Source organism: Felis catus, chromosome C1, assembly GCF_018350175.1.
Source record: "Felis catus isolate Fca126 chromosome C1, F.catus_Fca126_mat1.0, whole genome shotgun sequence".
Taxonomy (NCBI): domain Eukaryota; kingdom Metazoa; phylum Chordata; class Mammalia; order Carnivora; family Felidae; genus Felis; species Felis catus.
Genome location: NC_058375.1, coordinates 156,890,821 through 156,917,242, shown reverse-complemented (window position 1 = coordinate 156,917,242; position 26,422 = coordinate 156,890,821). Strand labels below are relative to the sequence as shown.

The window sequence follows — 26,422 nt, the reverse complement described above, 5'->3', positions numbered from 1 at the left end:
AATTACATCTCAGAAACCAGAAGCCGGAATGCGGTCGTTTCTTACTACATTACCCAGGCAAGAATGAATTCATCATTTTCATCTCCCCATTTCTCATTAAGAGCCTAATGCCAGTATCTCGTCCAGAGCAGTGCCAAATTTCACATTTTGCTTAAGTAAGAATTGAATGTATGTTTGAACAGCAGACTGTGGGTCTCTGGCAGATTCTTTTTGGAAATGGAAAAAATATATATTTAACTGACCTGCAGCCAGTTAGAAATAAATCCTCTGCATAGACTTGCCAAAATGTCACTCGGTTGTGAACAGGGCTCCTCATTTGTCCTGTGAGACCCTGCGTAGCAAATGTCAGGCCACCGCAGACTCTTCTGTCCCTCTCTAATTCTCTCAGGCAGCTGCATCTTTGATAAGGTGGTTTTGTGAAGAAATATAATTGTGTTCCTTTATTTGTGTTCTTGGCTACATTTTTACCTTGGTGAACTATCTGTAGGATGAGGAATTTTTTTTTAATTTAGTTTCTAGCAACCATTTACTTGGTGTGTAACTGTGTTTCTGATTTCTTCCTAAGCTTTTAACCTATTGCTTCCTCTCAGTTAGCCCTGGTATTATATCACACATCAAGTTCTGTTCTTAACAGCAGCTGGAAACTTTAATCTACCTTCACCATGTTTAAAAATAAGTTCACAAATGCAATCTGGGTGGACAAATTTAATCATGATTTTCCTGTTGCTTAACACCTTGTGTATTTAGGTATACTTCCGATGGATGATTGATGTGTTTCCTTTTTTTAGTTCAGAATTTCCTGCAATTTAAAAAATACCCTGACTATAATATATATGATGTAAATGATACTCATTTCAACTAAGTGTTTCATTTTTGCTCCCCTAGAAAAACATACCTGTTGCTGAATATTTAAATAGGGTTGTCAACTTAAAAACTGTCTCCTTTTTAAATTTCTTGAGTAATTGTTCTGCACTTAGAGTCCAAATCGTCACCTTGGTCTCATTACTTCCATCACCCACTGCTGTCTGGCCGTCCTCACCAGGACCTCCTAGGCGTCCAGTTTATCACCACTCTTCCAGTATTGGTTGAATATTTAGCATCTTGATTTTGTTTGTTCTTGTTCTTGCGTAAAAATCAAATAGGGGGCACCTGGGTGGCTCAGTTACTTCAGCTCAGGTCATGCTCTCGTGATTCATGGGTTTGAGCCCCATGTCAAGTTCTGTGCTGACAGCTCAGAGCCTGGAGCCTGCTTCCAATACTCTGTCTCCCTCCCTCCCTCCCTCCCTCCCTCCCTCCCTCTCTGCTCCTCCCCTATGCGTGCTCTTTTCTCTCTCAAGGATAAATAAACAAAAAAAATTTTTAAAAATGGAATTAAATCCCTACTACTGCTGGTTCTTCAGGGACAGTGGATAGCAATGTATTGGGTAGCAGAGGGAGTCCCACCTGAGAATAGCTACATAGGACAGTCGATGTGATGAGTTGCCCATAAAGATCAACTCTCTGATGCTATTACTTTTAAAATCACATGTATGGTCCCACATTCACCACAGATTCTTTTTTAAGTTTATTTATTTATTTTGAGTGACAGAGAAAGAGCACAAGCAGGAGAGGGGAAGAGAGAACCCCAAGCAGGCTCCATGCTGTCAGCACGGAGCCCCACTCAGCTGATCTGACGAACCGTGAGATCATGACAGCTGAAATCAAGAATCAGACGCTTAACCAACTGAGCCACCCAGCTGCCCCTCACCGCATAATTTTTTATTCCTTGTTTTGAGGAATGACTAGCTCTATTGTTTGGGGATGATCAAGGTGGCCATTCCTTGTAGCTGACAAGTGACGGAACATTGCTCACACTCTTCAACCCTCCCTAGCCCAGTGTCAGCTGTATCAGCTAACAGATGTCATTACTGAGGAAAAAAGTAACAGCTGGGAGTGCTGCTCCCCTTGGTGTGTGGGGGCTGAGCACTCTGGGCAGGAGGTGGCAAGTGTCTTCAACACTGCTCTCGATTAAAGCCGTAGGTCATTGATTGTTCCCTATTTACCACCGTAGCTGCCCTTCACCCTCACACAAAGCATAAGGAGGCAGTTAAGCTGCCCATCTTCTCACCCCTTCTCCTGCTAGAGGCAGTCTTCCGAGTATACCCAATACCATAGTTTTTTTTAGGTGGTTTAAAATTTTTTTTTTAACGTTTCTTTATTATTGAGAGACAGAGACAGAGCACAAGTGAGGGAGGGGCAGAGAGAGAGAGAGAGAGAGAGAGAGAGAGAGACACGCACACAGAATCCGAAGCAGGCTCCGGGCTCTGAGCTGTCAGCACAGAGCCCAGTGTGGGGCTTGAACTCACAAACTGCGAGATCAAGACCTGAGCCAAAGTTGGACGCTTAACCTACTGAGCCACCCAGGCACCCCTAGGTGGTTTTAAACATACTCTTTCAGTCAAGAATTTTACATGTGGGTTTCTAAAGTCATCATTGAATATAAACTAAATCTGTTCCATCACTGTCTTCTACTCCAGCAGTATATTTCTTTCTCCTTATGTTAACAAGGGGAAACCATCTAAGGAAGAAAGTGTTTTGTTTTTGCTTTTTCCCTTAAAGCAGGAAATAAGATGTAGAAGCATCAACAACAAAGTAATCCTCAGAGCAGCTTCACCTTTCCACAGCTTTAACTGGGACTAGCTATCAAGTTTTTGAATAGTTGAGGTGTCTAAAAAATCGTAGCTGAAAGGCACTAAGATAAAAAGATGATGGTATTGTATTTTGGGTCATATCAGCCCTAATTTTTCTAAAATGGTCATGCTGGAGAACATGGAGGGCTTTTTGATAGTGTTGCACTTCCTCTCTTGGCTCGCTGTTCAGGTCCCCAAGGAGATCGCCATACAGGCCTCATGACTGCCTTGCAGGAGCAAAAATACCTTTTAGGCAAGATAGAAGCCACACTGGCGACAGCTCTTTGATGTAGGGGAGAGGACCCCATATGTGAGGGGCACCAGTATTGCCTCTTAGATCCTGGTTTTTATTTTTAAGTACCTGCCTTAAAATAGTAAGTCTGTTTTAAGATGGTGGAAATCTGGGAGGCAGCATGCACTGTGGTTACGCATACAAGTTCTGGTGAGCGAACCTGCCTTGTTCAGATCCTGTCTCAGCCCCTTCCAAGCTGTGTCATTTTGAGCAAGGTACTTCCTCTCTCTGTGCCTCAGTTTCCTCTGTAAAACGGGGCGGATGCTAGTTCCAACCTCAGAGGGTGACTATGAGGCTTCTAAGCATAGAGCATGATATGTATAGATACATATAGAGCATGGTAAGTCTCCGTAAATATGTTATCATTAACTATTAATAGTTTTATTTATCCAAAAGTAACAATTTCACTGTTGTCGTTGGCAGAATTTTTCAAAGTCAAAATGCAGAACTGCCAACCCAAGGACTTGGGCCACCAGTGGTCATTATAAGTCAGTGAAATTAAAATCTTTAATTTAGAGGAACGCAGAAAGACATGATTATTTGGGGGTTATTTGGAAGTGTCACTATTCCCTGGGTGACTTTATACAGACTGATCTTTGTGAAAACATCAGGACCTCCCCTAAGGGGGTTACCCTCTGCCATGCCACCCTAGGATCTGAGTGGAATTCCTGGGACCATCTCCTTAATGGTCTCTTTTATTAAATGATTGGACAGCCATGAACAAGGCACATCAGTAAAAGACAGTGATCATTTACCTTTCACCTGGGAAATAGCATATCTTCATTTTTCTCATAAATGCTCTACAACCTTCCATAGTTAACTCTGCTGCCATAGACGTTTCTATGAAGAGGAGTGATGCTATTACCAAGTTTACATCCTTGCCCTTCTCACAGCTGGCTAATGTAAGTCTGCTAATCCTCTCCTTAACACCCTAAAAGTACAGGATTACGATAAATCTGGCAAAGGGGAAGGGGCCACAGGAGGGCAGGGGAGGGGAGGGAGGGCGTTAGTCTAGTCCTGGAACAGCAGTGCGGCCAGGAGCTGCATTGTCCTTGCTTGTTCCTGGTTTTTTGAATCAGGAATCAACTTCAGTTGCAACTTGCAGCTTATCACTCAATTTCTTCCATTGGGTAGGAAAAGCCAGATCTTTCCAGAGTTAATGAGATCTTCTTGCTGCCTTAAATAGCTTTGGAATAAGCAGCACTGCCTCGTTCTCTCTGAGGCTACGCATACAGCCCACAGTCTTGTTTGCCCTTTCACTGCTGTCAAACATTCTTCTGATTTTTATCCCTCAGTGCATTATTGATGATCATCCCCAAGTCAGCATCTCTTTCCTGGCTCCTCTTCTAGATTTTGATTGCCTGTGACTCCTCTTGGTCCTCGATCTCATTACTGCACATGCCATGAGCCCCTTTTCCACATCCTTCTACGAACAGCTCCCTTCCCTAAGATAGTCAACCACTTTGTTTTCATGGATGGCAAACTACCTGTGCCTCATAATGACCTCACGTTGTTCCTTTCTTGTCTGTTCCCTGGCCAGAAGTGTTTTGTCTCCTTCTGTTCTTTATTCCGCATAAACATCTATGCCACTTATTTTTTATCTGCTACCTGTAGAAAAAAGACTAAGTCCACTTGTGCTCAGGCGTCTAAAGGCTGAAATACAGCAAATTGGTATCTTCTCTATTAGGGAGGGAATGGAAATCTGAAATTCAAATAGTTTTATTGTGTTGAATGCACTTGCAAGGAACTTGTGATATCTGACCCCTTTATAAGTACAGAACATTTCTGAAAGTTTGGTAATCTTCTCATTCAGAAAGTCTAGTATTGTTGCAAGGACCAAAGCAAAAATTATAGTAGTTGTTCCCTGGATTGCCTTGGTTGCTATTTTTAAGCATAAGAATGAATTGATTCCCCGCACCACCCAGTCCTTGGAGACCCAGCACATCCTCACTGCAGACTCTCTTATTTCTCCTGCCATTCTCCTAATAACTTCTGACAATGACAACAAAAAATACCTTTTTCATAATTACCTAGACTGTGTCTGGCCTGAGGGGCAAGGCTCTTAAAGTATACATTTAAGATGGCCTCTGCTTTCCCCTTCCAAATAGGGGATTAGGACTGGAATTCCTAATAATTCAGTTTATTGTGCGGGGTGATGGTGCTGGCCAAGGCACATGCAACTGGTGAGTTCCAATCGAGAGAAATAGTAGCAGCAGAAAGACTTAGAGAAGCTATGACTGTGGACACTGTGATCTAAATTTTTGGCATACTCTATGTTTCCTTCCATCTCAATATACTGCGTTTTATTTAATGAATAATCTAGAAGTGCAGATCCATCACAGCAGTGAATCTTGGGCTGCTAAGAGTTCAGAGGTAAGGTTGTTTGAAAGTTATTGAATTTCTAGGATATTTATTTCTTGAAAATACCTTCTTATGACATGTAGTAGGTGCTGAATTACTATTTTGATACCCTAAAGCATGTAAGTTAGTATTTACTATTTGTTAAAAGTTTCTATTTATTTTGAGAGAAAGAGAACATGAGCGGGGGAGGGGCAGAGAGAGGGACAGAGAAAATCCCAAGCAGGCTCTGCACTGTCAGCGCACAGTCTGATGTGGGGCCCGAACCCACAAACCATGAGATTATGGCCTGAGCCGAAATTAAGAGTCAGATGGTTAACCAACAGAGTCACCCAGGTGCCCCTAGTGTTTACTATTGATAGTAATGCCTATGTGGAGTCTTGGAGGCTGTGTTTTACTATTTAGGGAACTGCTTTTCCCCCTAAATTCATGTCACATATCCACCAAGACTTCAGTAAGGTTAGTGGTTTCATTAAGATGCCCTGGCAGGTGATAAAGTTGTAGCAGGGTGCACTGTGGAAATGGGTCATGAAGAGATGGAAACTTCTTCCATAGACATTCTCAGATGTAAGATAAACAACTTCCTCGGGTCTTAAATGATGTGCAGATAGTTGTTCCTGAAGAAGAAAGGCTGCAGTCAGGAGCCCCCAGATTCCCTTCTAACCTCAAGACACATTATAAGCTGCTTCTCCACTGCTGACTTTATTCATGCAGCTTTGGTAAAACAAATGTACAAACAAAAAAATCAATTTGGAAGTTCTTTCACTGAAGTTGGTTTTTTCCAGTGTCGTTTTTATCTTCTTTGCGATAGTGGCTCTTCTTCTCCATTACCCTGGTGGGAAGAGAACAATGTCAGGAGAGAAAAATGAATTCGCTGATACGAGGTTTCTTATCTGTTCAATTAGGGTAACTAATATAGTAAGATACAGTGATTTCTTCATTAACGAATCATCTGGGGAAAAGAGCTCCTCTATATAAGGTTAGTTGCATAAAGCCCACACCCCGTGCACCACGGCATCTTAGAATAGCTGAGGCTGCCTGCGTGAGAGTACACAAGTCAGGTATTTTAACTCCTCCTTTAATGTGTCTTAACCCAGGCAATGTACTGTAGTAATATTTTTTTCACATTCTGCATGAAAGTGTCATTTTACATGGGCAGTAACTATAAATACTGATTGTACACATATAAAGCTTTGCATTTTAGGGGCGCCTGGGTGGCTCAGTCAGTTAAGCAACCGACTTCAGCTCAGGTCATGATCTCACAGTTTGTGGGTTCGAGCCCCAAATCAGGCTCTGTGCTGACAGCTCGGAGCCTGGAGCTTGCTTCGGATTTTGTGTCTCTCTCTCTCTGTCTCTGCCCCTCCCCAACTTATACTCTATCTCTCTCTCTCTTTCTCAAAGATAAATAAAACATTAAAAAAAATTTTAAATCTTTGCATTTTTAAAACATAACAAGTCATATTTAATGATATGTTCAGTTCTAATCAACATCTCATATGACTGTTAAAATACTTTGGCTTTTCTAAAGCCAAACCAGAATTTTAGATTTCTTTCTCCACGAACTTTCAACAACAATGATCATGTTTTTCAGTGTGTATAGTCAACATCACTAACTGGTATAATACTTTAAACCCGTTTCCTGGGTGGTAAAGCTCATCCTCTTTGGTGGACAAGGCCCCGATGATCAGCCTCTACTAACTTCCTCACCTGTATCTCCCGTGGTCCCTCTGTTCTAGGCTCGCTGCTGCGTGCTGGACCCTCCATGGTGCTCTCAGACTTGCTCTGCTCCCGTCTTTCACATGCTCTTTCTCTTCCTGGAACATTCCCATTCAGCTGACAAACCCCTACTCTTCTTTCTAGATGTGGATTAAGTATCACTCTAACTGGAGTCCTACCCAGAACCACCCTCCAGGCCTTTGCTGTACTTACACCTTATTCCTACCCCACCAACAACATTTGTGGGATCTTGCTGTCATCATCGGGTTATGAATCTGCCCACACACCAGGCAAGGCAAGGTGCACATTACTTGTGTTTGTATCTCCCCAACATCTATGGTAACACCAGCTTATGGTACACACTTTTGTAGGAATTTGTTTAATAACTAAGCATGCACACGTATTAGAACACACACCTGCTTTCAAAAGTCATGGGTCTTAGTAGGCAGCAGCTTTTCTTGTACATACCATCCCCTTTCCCCATATCCCTAGCCATTGGCCCACAACACAGAGGGCCCAAGTTCTCTGCAGTTTCCTCATGGCTACTTTCTCATGATAAAACATACATGTGAAGGATCTTTGAATCAGTGCTACTGCCCAACCCCCTTTGAGACTCCTGGAGGGTTAGAAACAGCAGAGTCCAGGAGGCTTTGAGTTTTCATGTTGGGATGAAATCAGGAAGGTAGAAGAACATAGTTTAAATCCCATATTGTAATTTAGGGAGAGGAGACCCAGGGCATGTTGTCAGGGTTGAAGGGGTAATCTTACGTGAGTGAGGGCTACATACTCAGCTTCCTACCTCTGGAGACCTAGTGCAGATGGGAGGGATAAAGGGGTCTCAGGTTCAAGGTACTGTACTGAGAAAGTACACTTGAATGCCTGTATTCCTCATTGGTTTCACTGAATTTTAGGGACAAAGAGAGGCTGCACCCCTTCCTTCTGCAATAAGGAAGAGTAATTTCACCTCCACTAGTTTCTAATTGCCTAAAATTTCTTTACCATGAAATCTATCCTTCTATCCATAATGAGAGATCAAGTTGCAGATTCCTTGGAAGAGTTAACATTAACATCCTTGACAAAATGTGCTGCCAGTTTATTCTCATTCATGTGTTCTATAATTATTTATGTGTACCTTCTGTGAGCCACGCCCTATCCTGGGTATTGGGTGTACAACGCTGAGCTAAAAGACCTTGTCTCTGTCTTTCTGCTACCTTGGTCAGTTGGAGAGGGGGAGGAGTTTTTCAAGCATTTAACAAGGTCGAGGAGGTTACACCTCTGGCATGGGGTGGGTAACATAAAATGGAAGCCAGAGGTCTGAAAAGACAAGCCTTACATTGCTCCAATCAGCTCTAGTTTTTCTCATCTTTGTTGGGGGGTAAATATCAACTTCTGAAAAACTACTTCCTAGTCCTGTTAACCAGGTACTTGGAGATCTCTCCTTTGTTAATTTATTTAGCACCTACTGAGTGCTAGGCTCAGTGTTGGGTACTGGCTGGGAATCTGGAAGTGACAGGCTGGGGGGGTCTATTTTCCAGGAGCCTCAGTCTAGATGCTTGGGAAGTAGGATGACATACCAATTTATCATGTAAACCAGGACATTTTTGAGAGTGTAAGATGAAATCTATCCCTGAAAGGGTGATATGTAAACATACCTCCTGCATTTGTGCCTGGCAAGTCATTTCCTTCTGGAAACAGCCTTTGAAAAGTAACTGCTAGCTCTTGACAGAGGTTCTTATGCTTTGTCAGGCAACTTGTGTCTCTCGGCATTCTTGGGAGTCAGTGACCTAACTACAGCCCCTGGATGGGTGGTAAACTTTGACAGACGCTGTGCGTAGGTTCCGTGGCTTTATGGAAAATGAAAATCAGGACCTCATTTTTTATTAAACATGTACTTTTTAAAAGCTCATTTTGGTGTCAAAATAGTTTAACGCAAAATTTACAAAAGATTACGAAATAAGAAAACTCATAGTTGTAGGGGCGCCTGGGTGGCTCAGTCGGTTGAGCGTCCGACTTCGCCTCAGGTCATGATCTCGCAGTTCGTGGGTTCGAGCCCCGCATCAGGCTCTGTGCTGACAGCTCAGAGCCTGGAGCCTGTTTCATATTCTGTGTCTCCCTCTCTCTCTCTGACCCACCCCTGTTCATGCTCTGTCTCTCTCTGTCTCAAAAATCAATAAACATTAAAAAAAAATTAAAAAAAAATACATAGTTGTAGACTGATCCCATCAACACATCTCAGAACCAGTATAATAGGAATTTCAAACTGTCCTCTCTTTGGTCTATGTCAGCCTTTAATTTCTGCACATATTTCATGGTCCCTAACCTCTGATTTTATAATGACTCTACCAGCTGTGCTTTTTCTGCATTTTACAGGCTGCCCAGTGGACCTTAGCACAACTAGCTGGTGTCTCAGAGTTCTGACAGGGGCATCAGATTGACTCTTCCTCCTACTGCCACCATTATCAGAGCAGTGAGCTGTCCCTAGCCACTCCCTTTATGTTATCAGCAAGCTCCACATGCTGTCATTCAAAGAGAGGTGTAGTTGCCTTGCATTGGGAAAGGGGAATTGGGCAGTGGGATAAGGGTGAGGATTATGGAGATGGTCTTTCAGATTTAATCGTGCATAAAAGTGAGGCCTTTGTTCAATGTAATTAATGTCTCACATTTACTAGATAAGATCAAAGCTGCAGGTACAAAGTCTGCTAAACTCATGCCAGCTTATTTTCATGCAACAATTAACAATGATTTGTTAAAAATTAAAAACACAGAACAAATGTTAAATTGAATATGACACTTTGACAAGAAGCTTCTTTATGAAGTTCTGTATTTAACTTTCTTTCATAAGCTCTTTTCCACATTCCTACTATTCATCTTTTATTCTGCCATTGATTGTGAAGTTTCTGCAGAAAGTGCCATTTAAATATCTTACCTGTGGTTGGAGATACTGTGTAACACCAGTTTTCTTAGACTTGATCCAAACCAATCTATCAAGAATGGTGGAGGAAGGAAGGGACAGGTTAGTATTATTTTGGGAACAGTCCAGAGCAGTCCTATTCAGTGCGATCCATGTACTGGCTTGTGCCACGATATCAACCAATATTAAGCACACTGTGAAGTTCAACTATCATTTTTTCTTGAGGGGCTTGGGGAATGGGGATAACAAGACTATCAATGAAGGAAGCAGTGATTAATTTACGTTCTGGTGCACACTCCATACCTCATGTGGACTGGTAAACATTTTGGCAGCTGACTACTTTGAATTTCACTGGTCTGAGGCACAGGGAAGGTGATTTTCCAAAGTTTATTTTATGTATTATAAATAGCATTAGATTGCAGGTCCTTTATTCTTTCAGCAGAGTCCTAGAGTGAGGTCCCAGTCAACCCTTGAATAGATTTGATTTGATTTCTTATTATTAAAGAAGTGAATTGTTCTACCTTGGTCTGTACCTCTCACGGGCTACTAAACCCTTACTTCCAATGCCTTGGATATATACCACAAAGAAGAAAATAACTCAAGAAATGAAGATAAAATAGATGTCCTCCTCTGGGGCGGTGCACATCACGTAAACGGAAGCCCAGCTCTCTTCCTGTGTGCAGGCTGGCCACATGTGTGAGAAACCTGTGTGTCTGGAAGGCAGGCCACCGCATGCCAGGCTAGGAGTCTTCAGGTTTCTCCCAGTTTGTGCTTATGCCAGATGGCTCTGCCTCAGTTGGCTGCATTGGCCCATAATTTAAGTAGCATTCCTCTTATCGGTGTGTTTACTGTCTCATTAATTTTAACTTTTCCAAAGCTTTTCCCAGCCCAGAAGCCACCAGGCTAAATCTCAAGTTGTGTGTGTTTGATTAGTACGTGACTATTGGAAAACCTGGTTATAAACAAATCAAGATAGGGACACATGGGTGGCTCAGTCGGTTAAGTGTCCGACTTCACCTCAGGTCATGATCTCGCGGTCTGTGAGTTCTAGCCCCGCGTCGGGCTCTGTGCTGACAGCTCAGAGCCTGGAGCCTGCTTCCGATTCTGTGTCTCCCTTTCTCTCTGCCCCTTCCCTGCTCGTGCTCCTTCTCCCTCCCTCCCTCCCTCCCTCCCTCTCTCTCTCTCTCTCAAAAATAAACATAAAAAAAATCAAGATGAAGCAAAAATGATAATAAGGACAAGTTGATTCTGTGAATTGTTTCATTTCCCTTGGTGTATTTCCTCTGACTGATTAGAACTTTTCTAGAATTTTAATGATTTGACAAGGTCGTAAGACAGGTTAAAGCTTATTTCTATAAGTGTTTTTGTTTTCGATCAAGTGAGGATAGGCATTGAAGAAGACACACGTTGTTTTTAGTCTTCTACATACAATGGAGAACAGCTGTCCTGTTTTCTCCCTTTGTAGTACGTGCTGCACAGAAATCTTCTTTTAACCATGTTTGAGAGATTGTCATTAAAATTCCAGAGTATGTCTTACCTTATATACACAGAGTCTTGTTAATATTTTTTAGAGTGTGCTGGTGGGTGTGAGACTTCTCTCTTGGAATCTAGACATCTAGCATAATTAAATAAGACCTCTTGTTGTAAACGGTGAAGACCTGGACGGGTTTTTCTTTTTACCTCTAAAAATCAAAGTTGGGTGGATTTCCCATGTCTTACCTTGTCTGCCTTCCATGATATGATCATTTCCTTCTCTTCTTTAATTCTACTCAAACTTATGATCTACACATTTAAAAATCTCTAGTAGGGCTGAGGTTTCTGAACTCTATAGATAGGAAGCTTCCAAGATGTAGACTGATGTTGTTCAAGCTGTAGCTGAGACGTCTATAGTTGTGTTTTTTTATCATTTATTAGATGAACCAGGAGATCTGAAAAGCTTACATCTTGGATGAAGAAATACCTGTAGTTCCTTAGCAAAGATTTTTTTGTTCTTTTTAGAAAAAGTCTTCTGCTTAACAGAGAAAAATCACACCTGCATTTATAGAAACCCTTAATTATTAGAAAGTGACTTTAAAAAAGACTACACAAAATAGGCACCTGGAAGGACACAAGGAAATGTAAATTAAAATTACAATCAAGTGTTGGCAAGTGTGTGAGAAACTGGAACCCCCTCACACTGCTTGTAGGAATGTAAAAATGATACACTTGCCATAGAAAACATTTCAGTAATTTCTTAAAAGAGCCAGCCATTCTATTCCTAGGTATCTACCCAAGTGGAAGGACAATGCATGTCTATACAAAGATTTATACATGAATGCTGATAACTGCTTTATTTGTAACAACAAAACCTGGAAACAACCCAGATGTCTATCAAGAGAAGAATATGTAAACAAACTATGGTATATCCATACAAGAGAATATTCCTTTTTTACTTTAAAAAGGAATGAATTATGGTATATCAAAAAAAAGTCAAACGAGATAAGTATACACCGTATGTCTCCATTTGTATAAAATTTTAGAAAATGTAAGTTATAGTGACAACAAACAAATCAGTGGTTTCCTGGATAGAGTGGAAGAGAGCAGTGGAGAGGAGAAGGTGGAGGGAATTACAGAGGATCTGAGAAAATGTTTGCATATTTGGGATATGCTCATTATATTGTTTGTGGTAATGGTTTCATTGGTGTATACATGTATCAGAACTTACCACATTGGGGATGTCAGCGTGACTTAGTTAAGTGTCTATTGGTTTCCGCTCAGGTCATGATCTCATGGTTCCTGAGTTTGAGCCCGCATCACTTAGGATACTCTCTCTCTCCCCCTCTCTCTTTATTCCTCCCCTGCTCACATACACACACTCTCTCTCATAAAAGATGAGTAAATAAACTTAAAGAACTTACTAAATTGTATGCTTTAAATATGTACAGTTTATTATATGGCAGTTGTACTTCAGTAAGTCTGTTATAAAAATAAAGGCCCACCTCTAAGTTGCTTACATTAATGAGATGTTAGTAAGCATTTGGGACAGCAATTTAAGGTTATCCAGGACAGGATCCCATTCAGTATCTGGTGATAGCCACACACTCTCTCCCGGGAAATGTGCGTACAAACTTTTACCTCCGAGTTAGAGGGTTTCAAGACTAAAAACTTCAGGTTAAGTCACCTATTTTTGAAGAACCCAAGCACGTTTTAACAGCTGTGTCTCCCAAAGCAGTAATCCTCTTTGTTTTTCCAAAGCAAATAAATTCTTACCTTCATCTCAGGTGAACGTTGGATATGCTTGGCAAGCCTGACTTTCAAGTTGAGCCATTCTTCACACAGTATTTTTAGTTTTTTACTTTCTTCATCTTCATGCTAAAGAGGAGTTAAGCTCTAAACATACTGGTATGCCATCTCCACCAGCTAAATAAAGCTACCATTTCATTGTTTATACCACTTCACTGCTTTCAAAATGAGCAATCGTAACATAATGATTATTGGACCCTTCCATTAGCACACTGTGGTCCAGTTCATACAAATCTACCTTAAACACAGTACAGGAAATTCAGGACCAACATATTAATTTTATGATTAAGGTTATTTATTTTGAGAGAGAGAAGACAGAATGTGGGAGGAGGGAGGGGCAGAGAGAGAATCCCAAACAGGCTCCGTGCTGTCAGTGTGGAGTGGGACACAGGGCTGGAACCCAGGAACCGTGAGATCATGACCTGAGCCGAAACCCAGAGTTGGACGCTCAACCACCCCAGCCACCCAGGCACCCCTATGATTATATTTTAAAGGACAGATTCAATACCTGTCAGTTTAGCCATTCCAAACTGTTTCACATTTTCTCATTATGCCAAGATAATACTAAAGAACTGGAATTTCCCTGAGCCATAAGGAGAATGGCAAGCGAATTTATTGTTTTTTTATTTCCCATCATTCTTTTTAGATACAAATAATGCTAATACTCAGGTCTTTTTGAAATTTTTGTCTCAAAGGCTGGTTGCTTATGGTACCTGTAACATTCCTAAAATCTCTTCTAACTACTGCTTTTTCTTACCATCTAACTAATCTAGCTTGGTGAAATACAGGGAAATGGTGTATAATATACTCGATTTCCCCTTTTCCTCTAATATTGTATTTATCATTTGCACTTTCTTTTTTAATATGTCAGAATGGCCAGTGTCTGATTAATTCTAGTATAGTTAACATACAGTGTTATATTAGTTTCAGGTGTACACTATAGTGATTCAACACTTCCATACAACACCTGGTGCTCATCACAAGTCACTCCTTAATCCCCATCACCTGTTTCATCCCTCCCACCCACCCCCACTTCCCCTCTGGTAACCAGCCATCAGTTTGTTCTCTATAGATAAGAGTCTGTTTCTTGGTTTATCTCTCTCTCTATTTTTTCCTATGCTTATTTGTTTTGTTCTTAAATCCCACATATGAATGAAAGCATATGCATTTGTCTTTCTCTAATTTCACTTAGCATTATATTCTGTAGCGCCATCCATGTTGTTGCAAATGACAAGATTTCATTCTTTTTATGGCTGAGGAATATTCTATTGTATATGTATACCACAGCTTCTTTATCCATTCATTAATCAATGGATGCTTGGGCTGCTTGCATTGTACATAATGTTGCCATAAACATCGGGGTGCATGTATTCCTTTGAATTAATGTTTTTGTATTCTTTGGGTAAATACCCAGTAGGGTGATTACTAGAATCATAGGGTAGTTCTATTTTTAACTTTATAAGGACCCTCCATACTGTTTTCCACAGCGGCTGCACCAGTTGGCATTCCCACCAGCAGTGCAAGAGGGTTCCCATTTCTCCACATCCTTGCCAACACCTACTGTTTCTTGTGTTTTTGATTTTAGTCATCCTGACAGGTGTGAGGTAATATCTTATTGTGGTTTTGATTTGCATTTCCCTGATGATGAGTGATGATGAACATCTTTTCATTTGTCTTTTGGCCTCCTGGATGTCTTCTTTGGAGAAATGTCTGTTCAATGTCTTCTGCCCATTTTTCATTTGGTTATTTGGGTTTTGGGTGTTGAGTTCTATAAGTTCTTTATATATTTTGGATACCAAGCTTTTATCAGATATAGCATTTGCAAATACTTTCTCCCATTCAGTAGGTTGCCTTTTAGTTTTGTTGTTTCCTTCACTATGCAAAACCTTTTTATTTTGACATAGTCCCAGTAGTTTATTTTTGCTTTTATTTCTCTTGTTTTAGGAGACATATCTGGAAAAATGTTAAAGCCAATATCAGAAATATTACTGCTTGCGTCATCTTTTAGGATTTTTATGGTCTCAGATCTCCCATCTAGATCTTTCGTCCATTTTTTAAAAAATGTTTATTACTTTTGAGTGAGAGAGCGTGTGCATGCATGCTCGTGAGTGGGGAAGGGGCAGAGAGAGAGGGAGACAGAGGAACCAAAGTGGCGTTTATGCTGACATCAGGAAGCCCAATGTGGGGCTCCAAATCACAAACCATGAGATCATGACCTGAACTGAAGTCAGACGCTTAGCCAAATGAGCCTCCCAGGCTCCCCATTCTTTAATCTATTTTTCAGAAAGTGGTCCAGCATGTAGCTGACCAGTTTTTTCAACACCATTTGTTGAAGAGACTGTCTTTTTCCCAGTGGATATTCTTTCCTGCTTTGTCGAAGATTACTTGACCATATAATTGTGGGTTTATTTCTGGGTTCTCTGTTCATTAATCTACATACCTATTTTTGTGCCAGGACCATACTGTTTTTATTACTACAGCTTTATAATATAACTTGAAGTCTGGAACTGTGATACCTCCAGCTTGGCTTTTCTTTTGAAAAAGTGTTTTTGGCTATTCGGGGTCTTTTGTGGTCCCATATAAATTTTAGGGTTTTTTTGTTCTCATTCTGTGAAAAATACTGTTGACGTTTTGATAGGGATTGCATTAAATCTGTACACTGCTTTGCATAGGATAGACATTTTAACAATGTTTACTTCCAGTCCAGTCCATGAATGCATGGAATATCTCTCCATTTCTTTGTGTCACATTCAATTTATTTCATCAGTGTTTTATAGTTTTCAGAGCACAGGTCTTTTACCTCTTTTGTTAGGTTTATTCCTAGGCATCTTACTATTTTTGGTGCAGCTGTAAATGGGATTTTTTTCATAATTCCTCTTTCTGCTGCTTCATTGTTAGTGTATAGAAATGCAACAGATTTCTGCACATTGATTTTGTGTCCGGTGATTTCACTAAATTCATTTATCAGTTCTGCAGTTTTTTGGGGAGTCTTTTGGGTTTTCTATACATAGTATCCTGTCATCTGCAAATAGTGGAAGTTTTCCTTCTTCCTTACCAGGTTGGGTACCTTTTATTTCTTCTTCTTGTCTGATTGCTGTGGTTAGGAATTCCAGCACTGTGTTGAATAAAAGTGGTGAGAGTGGGGTCCTTCTCTTGTTCCTGACCTTAGGGGTAATGCTCTCAGTTTTTCCCCATCGAGGATAAATTTCACTGTGGGTCTTTCATGTATCGCCTTTATTATGTTGAGGTATATTCCCTCTAAACCTACTTTGCTGAAAGCGATTATCATGAATGAATGATGTACTTTGGTCAAATGCTTTGTCTTTGTCTATTGAAATGATCATACAGTTTTTATCCTTTCTCTTATTGGCGTGATGTATCATGTTGACTGATTTGTGAATATTGAGCCACTCTTCCATCTTGAGGATAAATTGCATTTGATCATGGTGAATGTTTGTTTTTGTTGTTTTTTTTTTAATTGTTGGATTTGGTTTGCTAGTATTTTGTTGAGGATTTTTGCATTGATGTCCATGAGAGTTATTGGCCTGTAATTCTCTTCTTTTGTAGTATCTTTATCTCGTTTTGGTATCAGGGTGATATTGAATTCATAGAATGAATTTGGAAGCTTCCTTCTATTTTTTGGAATAGTTTGAGAAGAAAAAGTATTAAGTCTTCTTTAAATTTTTGGTAGAATTCACTGGTGAAGTTGTCTCATCCTGGACTTTGGTTTATTGGGAGGTTTTTGAATGCTGATTTAATCTCACTGCTGGTAATCAGTCTGTTCAATTTTTTGTTTCTTCCTGCTTTATTTTTGGTAGTTTATATGTTTCTAGGAATTTATCCATTTCTAGTAGGTTGTCCAATTTGTGGGCATATACGTTTTCATAATGTTCTCTTAAAATTGTTTGTATTTCTGTGGTATTATTTCTCCTTTTTCACTAGTGGTTTTGTTTATTTGAATCCTTTCTCTCTCTCACTCTCTCTTATTTTTTTTTTTTTTGATGACTCAGTCTAGCAGTTTATCAATCTCATTGATGTTTTCAAAGAATCAGCTCCTGATTTCGTCAATCTGTTCTATTGTTTTTGTTTTTGTTTTGTTTTTGTTGTTGCTGTTCCTATATCATTTATTTGTGTTTTTTTTCTATTATTTCCTTCCTTCTGCTAGTTTTAAGTTTTGTTTGTTGTTCTTTTTCTTGCACCGTTACGTATAAGGTTAGGTTGTTTGTTTGTTTGTTTAATATTAAATCTGTTGTCAAATTGACAAATTTATTGTCAAATTGGTTTGCATACAACACCCAGTGCTCATCCCAACAGGTGGCCTCCTCACTGCTCATCACCCTTCCCTCCTACCCCTCATTAACGCTTAGTTTATTCAGAGTTTTTAAGAGTCTCTTATGGTTTGGCTCTCTCCCTCTCTAACCTTTTTTTTTTTTCCTTCCCTTCCCCCATGGTCTTCTGTTAAGTTTCTCAGGATCCACATAAGAGTGAAAATATATGGTATCTGTCTTTCTCTGTATGACTTATTTCACTTAGCATAACATTCTCCAGTTCCATCCATGTTGCAGCAAAAGGCCATACTTCATTCTTTCTCATTGCCAAGTAGTATTCAATTGTGTATATAAACCACAGTTTCTTTATCCATTTATCAATTGATGGACATTTAGGCACTTCCCATGATTTGGCTACTGTTGAAAGTGCTGCTATAAACATTGGGGTACGAGTGCCCCTATGCATCAGCACTCCTGTATCCCTGGGGTAAATTCCTAGCAGTGCTCTTACTGGGTCATAGGATAGATCTATTTTTAATTTTTTGAGGAACCTCCACACTGTTTTCCAGAGTGGCTGCACCAGTTTGCATTCCCACCAAGAGTGCAAGAGGGTTCCCATTTCTCCACATCCTTTCCAGCATCTATAGTCTCCTGATTTGTTCATTTTAGCCACTCTGACTGGCATGAGGTGGTATCTCAGTGTGGTTTTGATTTGTATTTCCCTGATGAGGAGTGATGTTGAGCATCTTTTCATGTGCCTGTTGGCCATCCGGATGTCTTCTTTAGAGAAGTGTCTATTCATGTTTTCTGCTCATTTCTTCACTGGATTATTTGTTTTTCAGGTGTGGAGTTTGGTGAGTTCTTTATAGATTTTGGATACTAGCCCTTTGTCCGATATGTCATTTGCAAATATCTTTTCCCATTCTGTTGGTTGCCTTTTAGTTTTGTTGATTGTTTCCTGTGCAGTGCAGAAGCTTTTTATCTTCATGAGGTCCCAGTAGTGCATTTTTGCTTTTAATTCCCTCACCTTTGGAGATGTGTCAAGTAAGAAATATCTGCGGCTGAGGTCAGAGAGGTTTTTTCCTGCTTTCTCCTCTAGGGTTTTGATGGTTTCCTGTCTCACATTCAGGTCCTTTATCCATTTTCAGTTTATTTTTGTGAATGGTGTAGGAAAGTGGTCTACTTTCATTGTTATGCATGTTGCTGTCCCGTTCTCCCAGCACCATTTGTTAAAGAGACTGTCTTTTTTCCATTGGGTATTCTTTCCTGCTTTGTCAAAGATTAGTTGGCCATACTTTTGTGGGTCCAATTCTGGAGTCTGTATTCTATTCCATTGGTCTATGTGTGTGTTTTTGTGCCAGTACCATGCTGTCTTGATGATTACAGCTTTGTACTAGAGGCTAAAGTCTGGGATTGTGATGGCCTCCCGCTTTGGTCTTCTTCAATATCACTTTGGCTATTCGGGGTCTTTTGTGGTTCCATACAAATTTTAGGATTGCTTGTTCTAGCTTCGAGAAGAATGCTGGTGCAATTTTGATTGGGATTGCATTGAATGTGTAGATTGCTTTGGGTAGTATTAACATTTTAACAATATTTATTCTTCCAGTCCATGAGCACGGAATGTTTTTCCATTTCTTAGTATCTTCTTCAATTTCCTTCATAAGCTTTCTATAGTTTTCAGCATAAAGATCTTTTACATCCTTGGTTAGGTTTATTCCTAGGTATTTTATGCTTCTTGGTGCAATTGTGAATGGGATCAGTTTCTTTATTTGTCTTTCTGTTGCTTCATTATTAGTGTATAAGAATGCAACTGATTTCTGTACATTGATTTTGTATCCTGCAACTTTGCTGAATTCACGTATCAGTTCTAGTAGACTTTTGGTGGAGTCTGTCGGGTTTTCATGTAAAAAATATCATGTCATCTGCAAAGCGTGAAAGCTTAACTTCATCTTTGCCAATTTTGATGCCTTTGATTTCCTTTTGTTGTCTGATTGCTGATGCTAGCACTTCCAACACTATGTTAAACAACAGCGGTGAGAGTGGACATCCCTGTCGTGTTCCTGATCTCAGGGGGACAGCTCTCAGTTTTTCCCCATTGAGGATGATATTAGCTGTGGGCTTTTTATAAATGGCTTCTATGATGTTTAAGTATGTTCCTTCTATCCCGACTTTTCGAGGGTTTTTATTAAGAAGGGGTGCTGAATTTTGTCAAATGCTTTTTCTGCATCGGTTGACAGGATCATATGGTTCTTATCTTTTCTTTTATTAATGTGATACATCACGTTGATTTGCGAATGAATGTTGAACCAGCCCTGCAGCCCAGGAATGAATCCCACTTGATCATGGTGAATAATTCTTTTTATATGCTGTTGAATTCGATTTGCTAGTATCTTATTGAGAATTTTTACATCCATATTCATCAGGGATATTGGCCTGTAGATCTCTTTTTTTGCTGGGTCTCTGGTTTAGGAATCAAAGTAATGCTGGCTTCATAGAATGAGTCTGGAAGTTTTCCTTCCCTTTCTATTTCTTGGAATAGCTTGAGAAGGATAGGTATTATCTCTGCTTTAAATGTCTGGTAGAATTCCCCAGGGAAGCCATCTAGTCCTGGACTCTTATTTGTTGGGAGATTTTTGATGACTGATTCAATTTCTTCGCTGGTTATGAGTCTGTTCAAGCTTTCTATTTCCTCCTGATTGAGTTTTGGAAGTGTGTGAGTGCTTAGGAATTTTTCCATTTCTTCCAGATTGTCCAGTTTGTTGGCATATAATTTTTCATAGTATTCCCTAATAATTTGCTTGTATTTCTGAGGGATTGGTTGTAATAATTCCACTTTCATTCATGATTTTACCTATTTGAGTCATCTCCCTTTTCTTTTTGAGAAGCCTGGCTAGAGGTTTATCAATTTTGTTTATTTTTTCAAAAAACCAACTCTTGGTTTTGTTGATCTGCTCTACAGTTTTTTTAGATTCTATATTGTTTATTTCTGCTCTGATCTTTATTATTTCTCTTCTTCTGCTGGGTTTGGGGTGTCTTTGCTGTTCTGCTTCTATTTCCTTTAGGTGTGCTGTTAGATTTTGTATTTGGGACTTTTCTTGTTTCTTGAGATAGGCATGGATTGCAATGTATTCTCCTCTCAGGACTGCCTTCGCTGCATCTCAAAGCATTTGGATTGTTGTATTTTCATTTTCATTTGTTTCCATGTATTTTTTAATTTCTTCTCTAATTGCCTGGTTGACCCACTCATTCTTTAGTAGGGTGTTCTTTAACCTCCATTCCATGCTTTTGGAGGTTTTCCAGACTTTTTCCTGTGGTTGATTTCAAGTTTCATAGCATTGTGGTCTGAAAGTGTTCATGGTATGATCTCAATTCTTGTATACTTATTAAGGGCTGTTTTGTGACCCAGTATGTGATCTATCTTGGAGAATGTTCCATGTGCACTCAAGGCGAAAGTATATTCTGTCGCTTTGGGATGCAGAGTTCTAAATATATCTGTCAAGTCCATCTGATCCAATGTATCATTCAGGGCCCTGGTTTCTTTATTGATCCTGTGTCTAGATGATCTGTCCATTGTTGTAAGTGGGGTATTTAAGTCCCCTGCAATTACCACATTCTTATCAATAAGGTTGCTTATGTTTGTGAGTAATTGTTTTATATATCTGGGGGCTCCTGTATTCGGCGCATAGACATTTATAATTGTTAGCTCTTCCTGGTGGATAGACCCTGTAATTATTATATAATGCCCTTATTCATCTCTTGTTACAGTCTTTAATTTAAAGTCTAGTTTGTCTGATAAAAGTATGGCTACTCCAGCTTCTTTTGACTTCCAGTAGCATGATAGATAGTTGTCCATCCCCTCACTCTCAATCTGAAGGTGTCCTCAGGTCTAAAATGAGTCTTTTGTAAACAGCAAATAGATGGGTCTTATTTTTTTATCCATTCTGATACCCTATGTCTTTTGGTTGGAGCATTTAGTCCATTTACATTCAGTGTTATTATTGAAAGATATGGGTTTACCTTGTAGTAAGGTCTCTGGTACTTTGTGGTCCTTGGAAAATTTCACTCATAGAATCCCCCCTTAGGATCTCTTATAGGGCTGGCTTAGTGGTGATGAATTCCTTCAGTTTTTGTTTGTTTGGGAAGACCTTTATCCTTCTATTCTGAATGACAGATTTGCTGGATAAAGGATTCTCGGCTGCATATTTTTTCTGTTTGTCACATTGAAGATTTCCTGCCATTCCTTTCTGGCTTGCCAAGTTTCAGTAGATAGGTCTGCCACTACTCCTATGGGTCTCCCTTTGTAAGTTAGAGCCTGTTTATGCCTAGCTGCTTTCAGAATTTTCTCTTTATCCTTGTTTTTTGCCAGTTTCACTATGATATGTCATGCAGAATATCAATTCAGGTTACGTCTGAAGGTAGTTCTCTGTGCCTCTTAGATTTCAATGCCTTTTTCCTTCCCCAGATCAGGGAAGTTCTCAGCTATGATTTGTTCAAGTACACCTTCAGCCCCTTTCTCTCTCTCTTCTTCTGGAATTCTTATGATACGGATATTGTTCCATTCGATTGCATCACTTAGTTCTCTAATTCTCCCCTCATACTCCTGGATTTTTTTTATCTCTTTTTCACAGCTTCCTCTTTTTCTATAATTTTATCTTCTAATTCACTGATTCTCTCCTCTGCCTCTTCAATCCGTGCTATGGCCATCTCCATTTTATTTTGCACCTCATTTATAGCATTTTTAGCTCCTCATGACCATTTCTTAGTCCCTTGATCTCTGTAGCAATAGATTCTCTGCTGTCTTCTATGCTTTTTTCAATCCCAGTGATTAATTTTATGAATATTATTCTAAATTCTTGTTCCGTTATATATATTGCTTAAATCATTTTTGATCAGTTCATTAGCTGTCACTACTTCCTGGAGTTTCTTCTGAGAATTCTTCCGTTCCATCATTTTGGATAGTCCCTGGAGTGGCGCAGAACTGCAGGGCATTTCCCCTGTGCTGTCTGGAGTAACTTGTTTTGGTGGGCGGGGCCGCAGTCAGACCCGATGTCTGTCCCCAGACCACTGCTGGGGCACAGTCAGACTGGTGTGTACCTTGTCTTCCCCTCTCCCAGGGGCAGGACTCACTGTGGAGTGGTGTAGGCCCTGTCTGGGCTACTTGCAGACTGCCAGGCTTGTGGTGCTGCTTCGATGGGATCTGGCCAATTAGCTGGGGTGGATCCGCAAGGTGCGCAGGGGTAGGAGGGGCAGGCTTAGCTTGCTTTGCCATAGGCAGTCCCCTGTGGGAGGGGCCCTGCAGCACCAGGAGGGAGGCCCTGCAGACCTGTTGCAGGGATGGATACACAGAAACACATTGTTGGGCGTTTGTGTGGTGCAAGCAAGTTCGGTGAAGGGAACTGGTTCCCTTTGGAATTTCGGCTGGGGATGGGAGAGGGAGATGGCACTTGCCAGCACCTTTGTTCCCCCTCCGAGCTGAGCTCTGTCTTCCGGGGCTCAACAACTCTCCCTCTCAGTGTCCTCTCGCCCTCCCCGCTCTGAGAGCAGAGCTGTTGCCTTATAACATTCCAGATGTTAAGTCCCGCTGGCTGTCAGAACACACGATGTCCGGCCCCTCAGCTTTTGCAAGGGGCTCTGCCTTGCTGGTAGGGCTGCCCCTCTGCTGCCCTGGCTCCCTCCCGCCTGTCCCTGTAGCATGTACCGCCTCTCCGCCCTTCCTACCCTCTTCCGTGGGCCTCTTGTCTACACTTGGCTCTGGAGAGTCTGTTCTGCTAGTTTTCTGGCGGTTTCTGGGTTATTTAGGCAGGTGTGGGTGAAATCTAAGTGATCAGCAGGACGCAGTGAGCCCAGTGTCCTCCTACGCCACCATCTTCCCCTCTGTCTATCAGGTTAGGTTGTTCATTTGTGGTTTTTCTTGCTTCTTCCTGAAGTAGGCTGTATTGCTATAAACTTCCCTCTTAGAACTGTTTTGGCTGCATCCCAAAGGTTTTAGACCATTTTCATTTGTTTCCATATGCTTTTTGATTTCTTCTTTGATTTCTTGGTTGACTCATTGATGGTTTAATAGCGTCATGACATCATTGAGTCATTGACTCATTGATGGTTAATGTTATTTAACCTCCATTTGTTTGTGATCTTTCCAGATTGTTGCATGTGGTTTATTTCTAGTTTCATAGTGTTAAGGTCAGAAAAGATACATGGTATGACTTCAGTATTTTTTAATTTGTTGAGGCTTGTTTTTTGGCCTAATATGTGATCTGTTCTGGAGAATGTTTTATGTGCATTTGAGAAGAATATGTATTCTGCTGATTTAGGGTGGAATGTTCTGAATATATCTGTTAAATCCACATGGTCCAGTGTGTCATTCAAAGCCACTGTGTCCTTACTGATTTTCTGTTTGGATGATCTGTCCATTGATGTAAGTGGGGTATTAGAAGTTCCCTACTGTTATTGTATTGCTACCAATTAATTCCTTTATGTTTGTTATTAACTCTTTTATGTATTTTGGTGTTCTCATGTTGGGTGCATTCATATTTACATTGTTATATCCTCTTGTTGGATTGTCACGTTTATTATATAGCATCCTTCTTTGTCTCTTTTTACAGACTTGGTTTTAAAGTCTATTTTTGTCCAATATAAGTATTGCTACTCTGGATTTTTTTGACATCCATTTGCATGATAAATGTTTCTGTATCACCTCACTTTCAATCTGTAGGTGTCTTTAGGTCTGAAATGAGTCTCTTATAGGCAGCATATATATGAGTCTTGTTTATTTATCCATTCTGTCACCCTATTTCATTCTGTTGGAGCATTAGTCCATTTATATTCAAAGTAACTTTGATAAATGTATATTTATTGCTATTTTGTTACTCATTTTGTGGTTGTTTTTTAGTTTTTCTCTGATCCTTTTATCTTTTTCTCTGCTTCATGGTTTGCTGGTTTTCTTGAGTGATATACTTGGATTCCTTGCACTTCATTTTTTTTTTTTTTGGCATATCTCTAACTTTATTTTTGATTTGTGGTTCCCATTTGGTTAATATATAACATCTTCTGGATATAACAGTCTACATTAAGCTGATGGCTGCTTAATTTTGAACTCATTCTTTAAGCCTCTCCTCTCCACATTTCACATATTTGATATCATATTTTACATCTTTTTATTTTGTGTTTCTCTTTCATTTATAAATTTAAACATAGAAATTTCTTCTAAGATGGTTGTACCATATTTGTCCATAGATTTTAGTCTTAAGGTTTCCAAGGGGAATTCTTAAAGAGGGACAAAGTAAGAGTCATCAGCCAACAATTATCCCAGCAGATGGGAGAACATTATCCTCATTCCTAAAGAGAAGATGTGGGCTGCACACCAAGTATTCACTGTAGTCCACTGCTTATACTGCTGGGATCCACCTGGGAATAGTTCCTCCTGGTTGGTTTCTTTTCCTGGGGAGAGCTGTAAGAGGGGAGGTTAGTGGTATGACTTAGTCCTCGTTGCTGCAGATAGTTGTGAGGCCACACTGATGCTCACCATGTCCGTCCTCTACTTACCATTGTAGATTTCCTTGTTGGGGCGACCACCTGTGCCAGTCTGGGTGGCTTACCTGTGGAGTGACCTACTCTCATCTCTTGAAAAACAATGAAAAATAGCCAATTTTGCCGGTTCCTTATAGATGGAATGGGTTGGAGGTAGTAAATGAAAAGAAGTAAACAATCTGAAACAAGAGGCAAAACTGTTGGAGAAGGCTCATCTGACTGCTGGGTAGAGGCTGAGCCATTGAGGGACGAGGATGAAAACAGAGAGATACGAGGCTATTGTATGAGTCTAGACAAGAGACAGTGGCAGCTGTACTTGGGTAGCGGCAGTGGAGGTGGTAAGAAGTCATTAGTCTCTCTAAATGCGGGTATATTTCAAAGATAAACCTTTTGCCGAGGTGAATAAGATTTTGTCTGGGTTATCAAAAAATATGAATTGAATCCACTGGGGAAACGAGATTTATAATGGATTGTTTTAGCATAATGATGAGAGTAGTGGTAGATACCTAGAGGAGGGGTTGGTTATGGAGCCCTACCTGGGAAAATCTAAGGTAGGAAAAGGCAGGATATGAACTGAAGAGGTAGGTTGGGCCACACCGTGGAGGGTCTCATAGACCGAATTAAAAACTTGGACTTAATCCTGAAGTTGACATGTACGATTAAGCAGTATTACCTAAGGAGGTAACACATTCCAATTTATGACTTAGATTCTCCAAGTAACTCTGGTGAGTGTAAGAGGGCTCATGGGTTAAGATTGAAAGCAAGGAAACCAGTTAAAATATGCATTTGTCCAGGGTAGAGATAGTAAGCTAATATTTGTCATGTACTTGCAATCCATCAAGCACTAAACACTGTATGTATATTAACTCAATCCCCAGAAGAACCTTATCAGACAGGGACTATTAATATCCACATTTTACAGATGCATAGACTCCAGCACAAAGAGGCTAAAGTAAACTTGCCCCAGTTCATAGAGCCATGTGGCTCTAAGCAGGAAGCAGGATTTGAACCCACACACTCTGGCTGGAGAATGCATGCACTTATGCACTGTGCTACACTCGTGTCCTTAAGATAAGAGCCCAGAGAGTTAGGGAAAATAGTAGGGTGAATCTCTTGTATTTTGTCCCAAACATAATAGTTAATTAGCTGTAATTTCACATTAGCGTTAACAGCAGTATCCATAAGATCCTCACCCTCCTATCATTTCCTTTCCTCCTTACTTAGAAGCTTGCATTCTCTTTTGGCATCTGTGTCTCTTTCTGCTTTGCAATCTGATGCTGCCTTTCTGCAGCAACACAGGGTACAAAGCAGATGTTCAGGATGTGTCTTTGGATCAGACAGTATTGTGACATCAGGTAACCCAAGTCTGCGCTTTTGTCTTCTCTCAGAATTTCCTCCT

General features: G+C 40.3%; 1 protein-coding gene across 4 annotated transcripts in view; it reads left to right on the top strand.

Moving 5' to 3' along the window:
• Positions 1 to 26,422, top strand: part of STK39 (serine/threonine kinase 39) — a 324,725-nt gene that overhangs the window by 279,209 nt on the left and 19,094 nt on the right. Inside the window, exon 18 of one of the 4 annotated variants that reach the window (XM_045033902.1) lies at positions 3,778 to 3,863. The exons of the other annotated variants lie outside the window; for them this stretch is intronic. Within the exon in view, the coding sequence (XP_044889837.1) occupies positions 3,778 to 3,863 (86 nt within the window). The remainder of the gene's footprint in view (positions 1 to 3,777; positions 3,864 to 26,422) is intronic. 4 annotated transcript variants of the gene reach the window in all.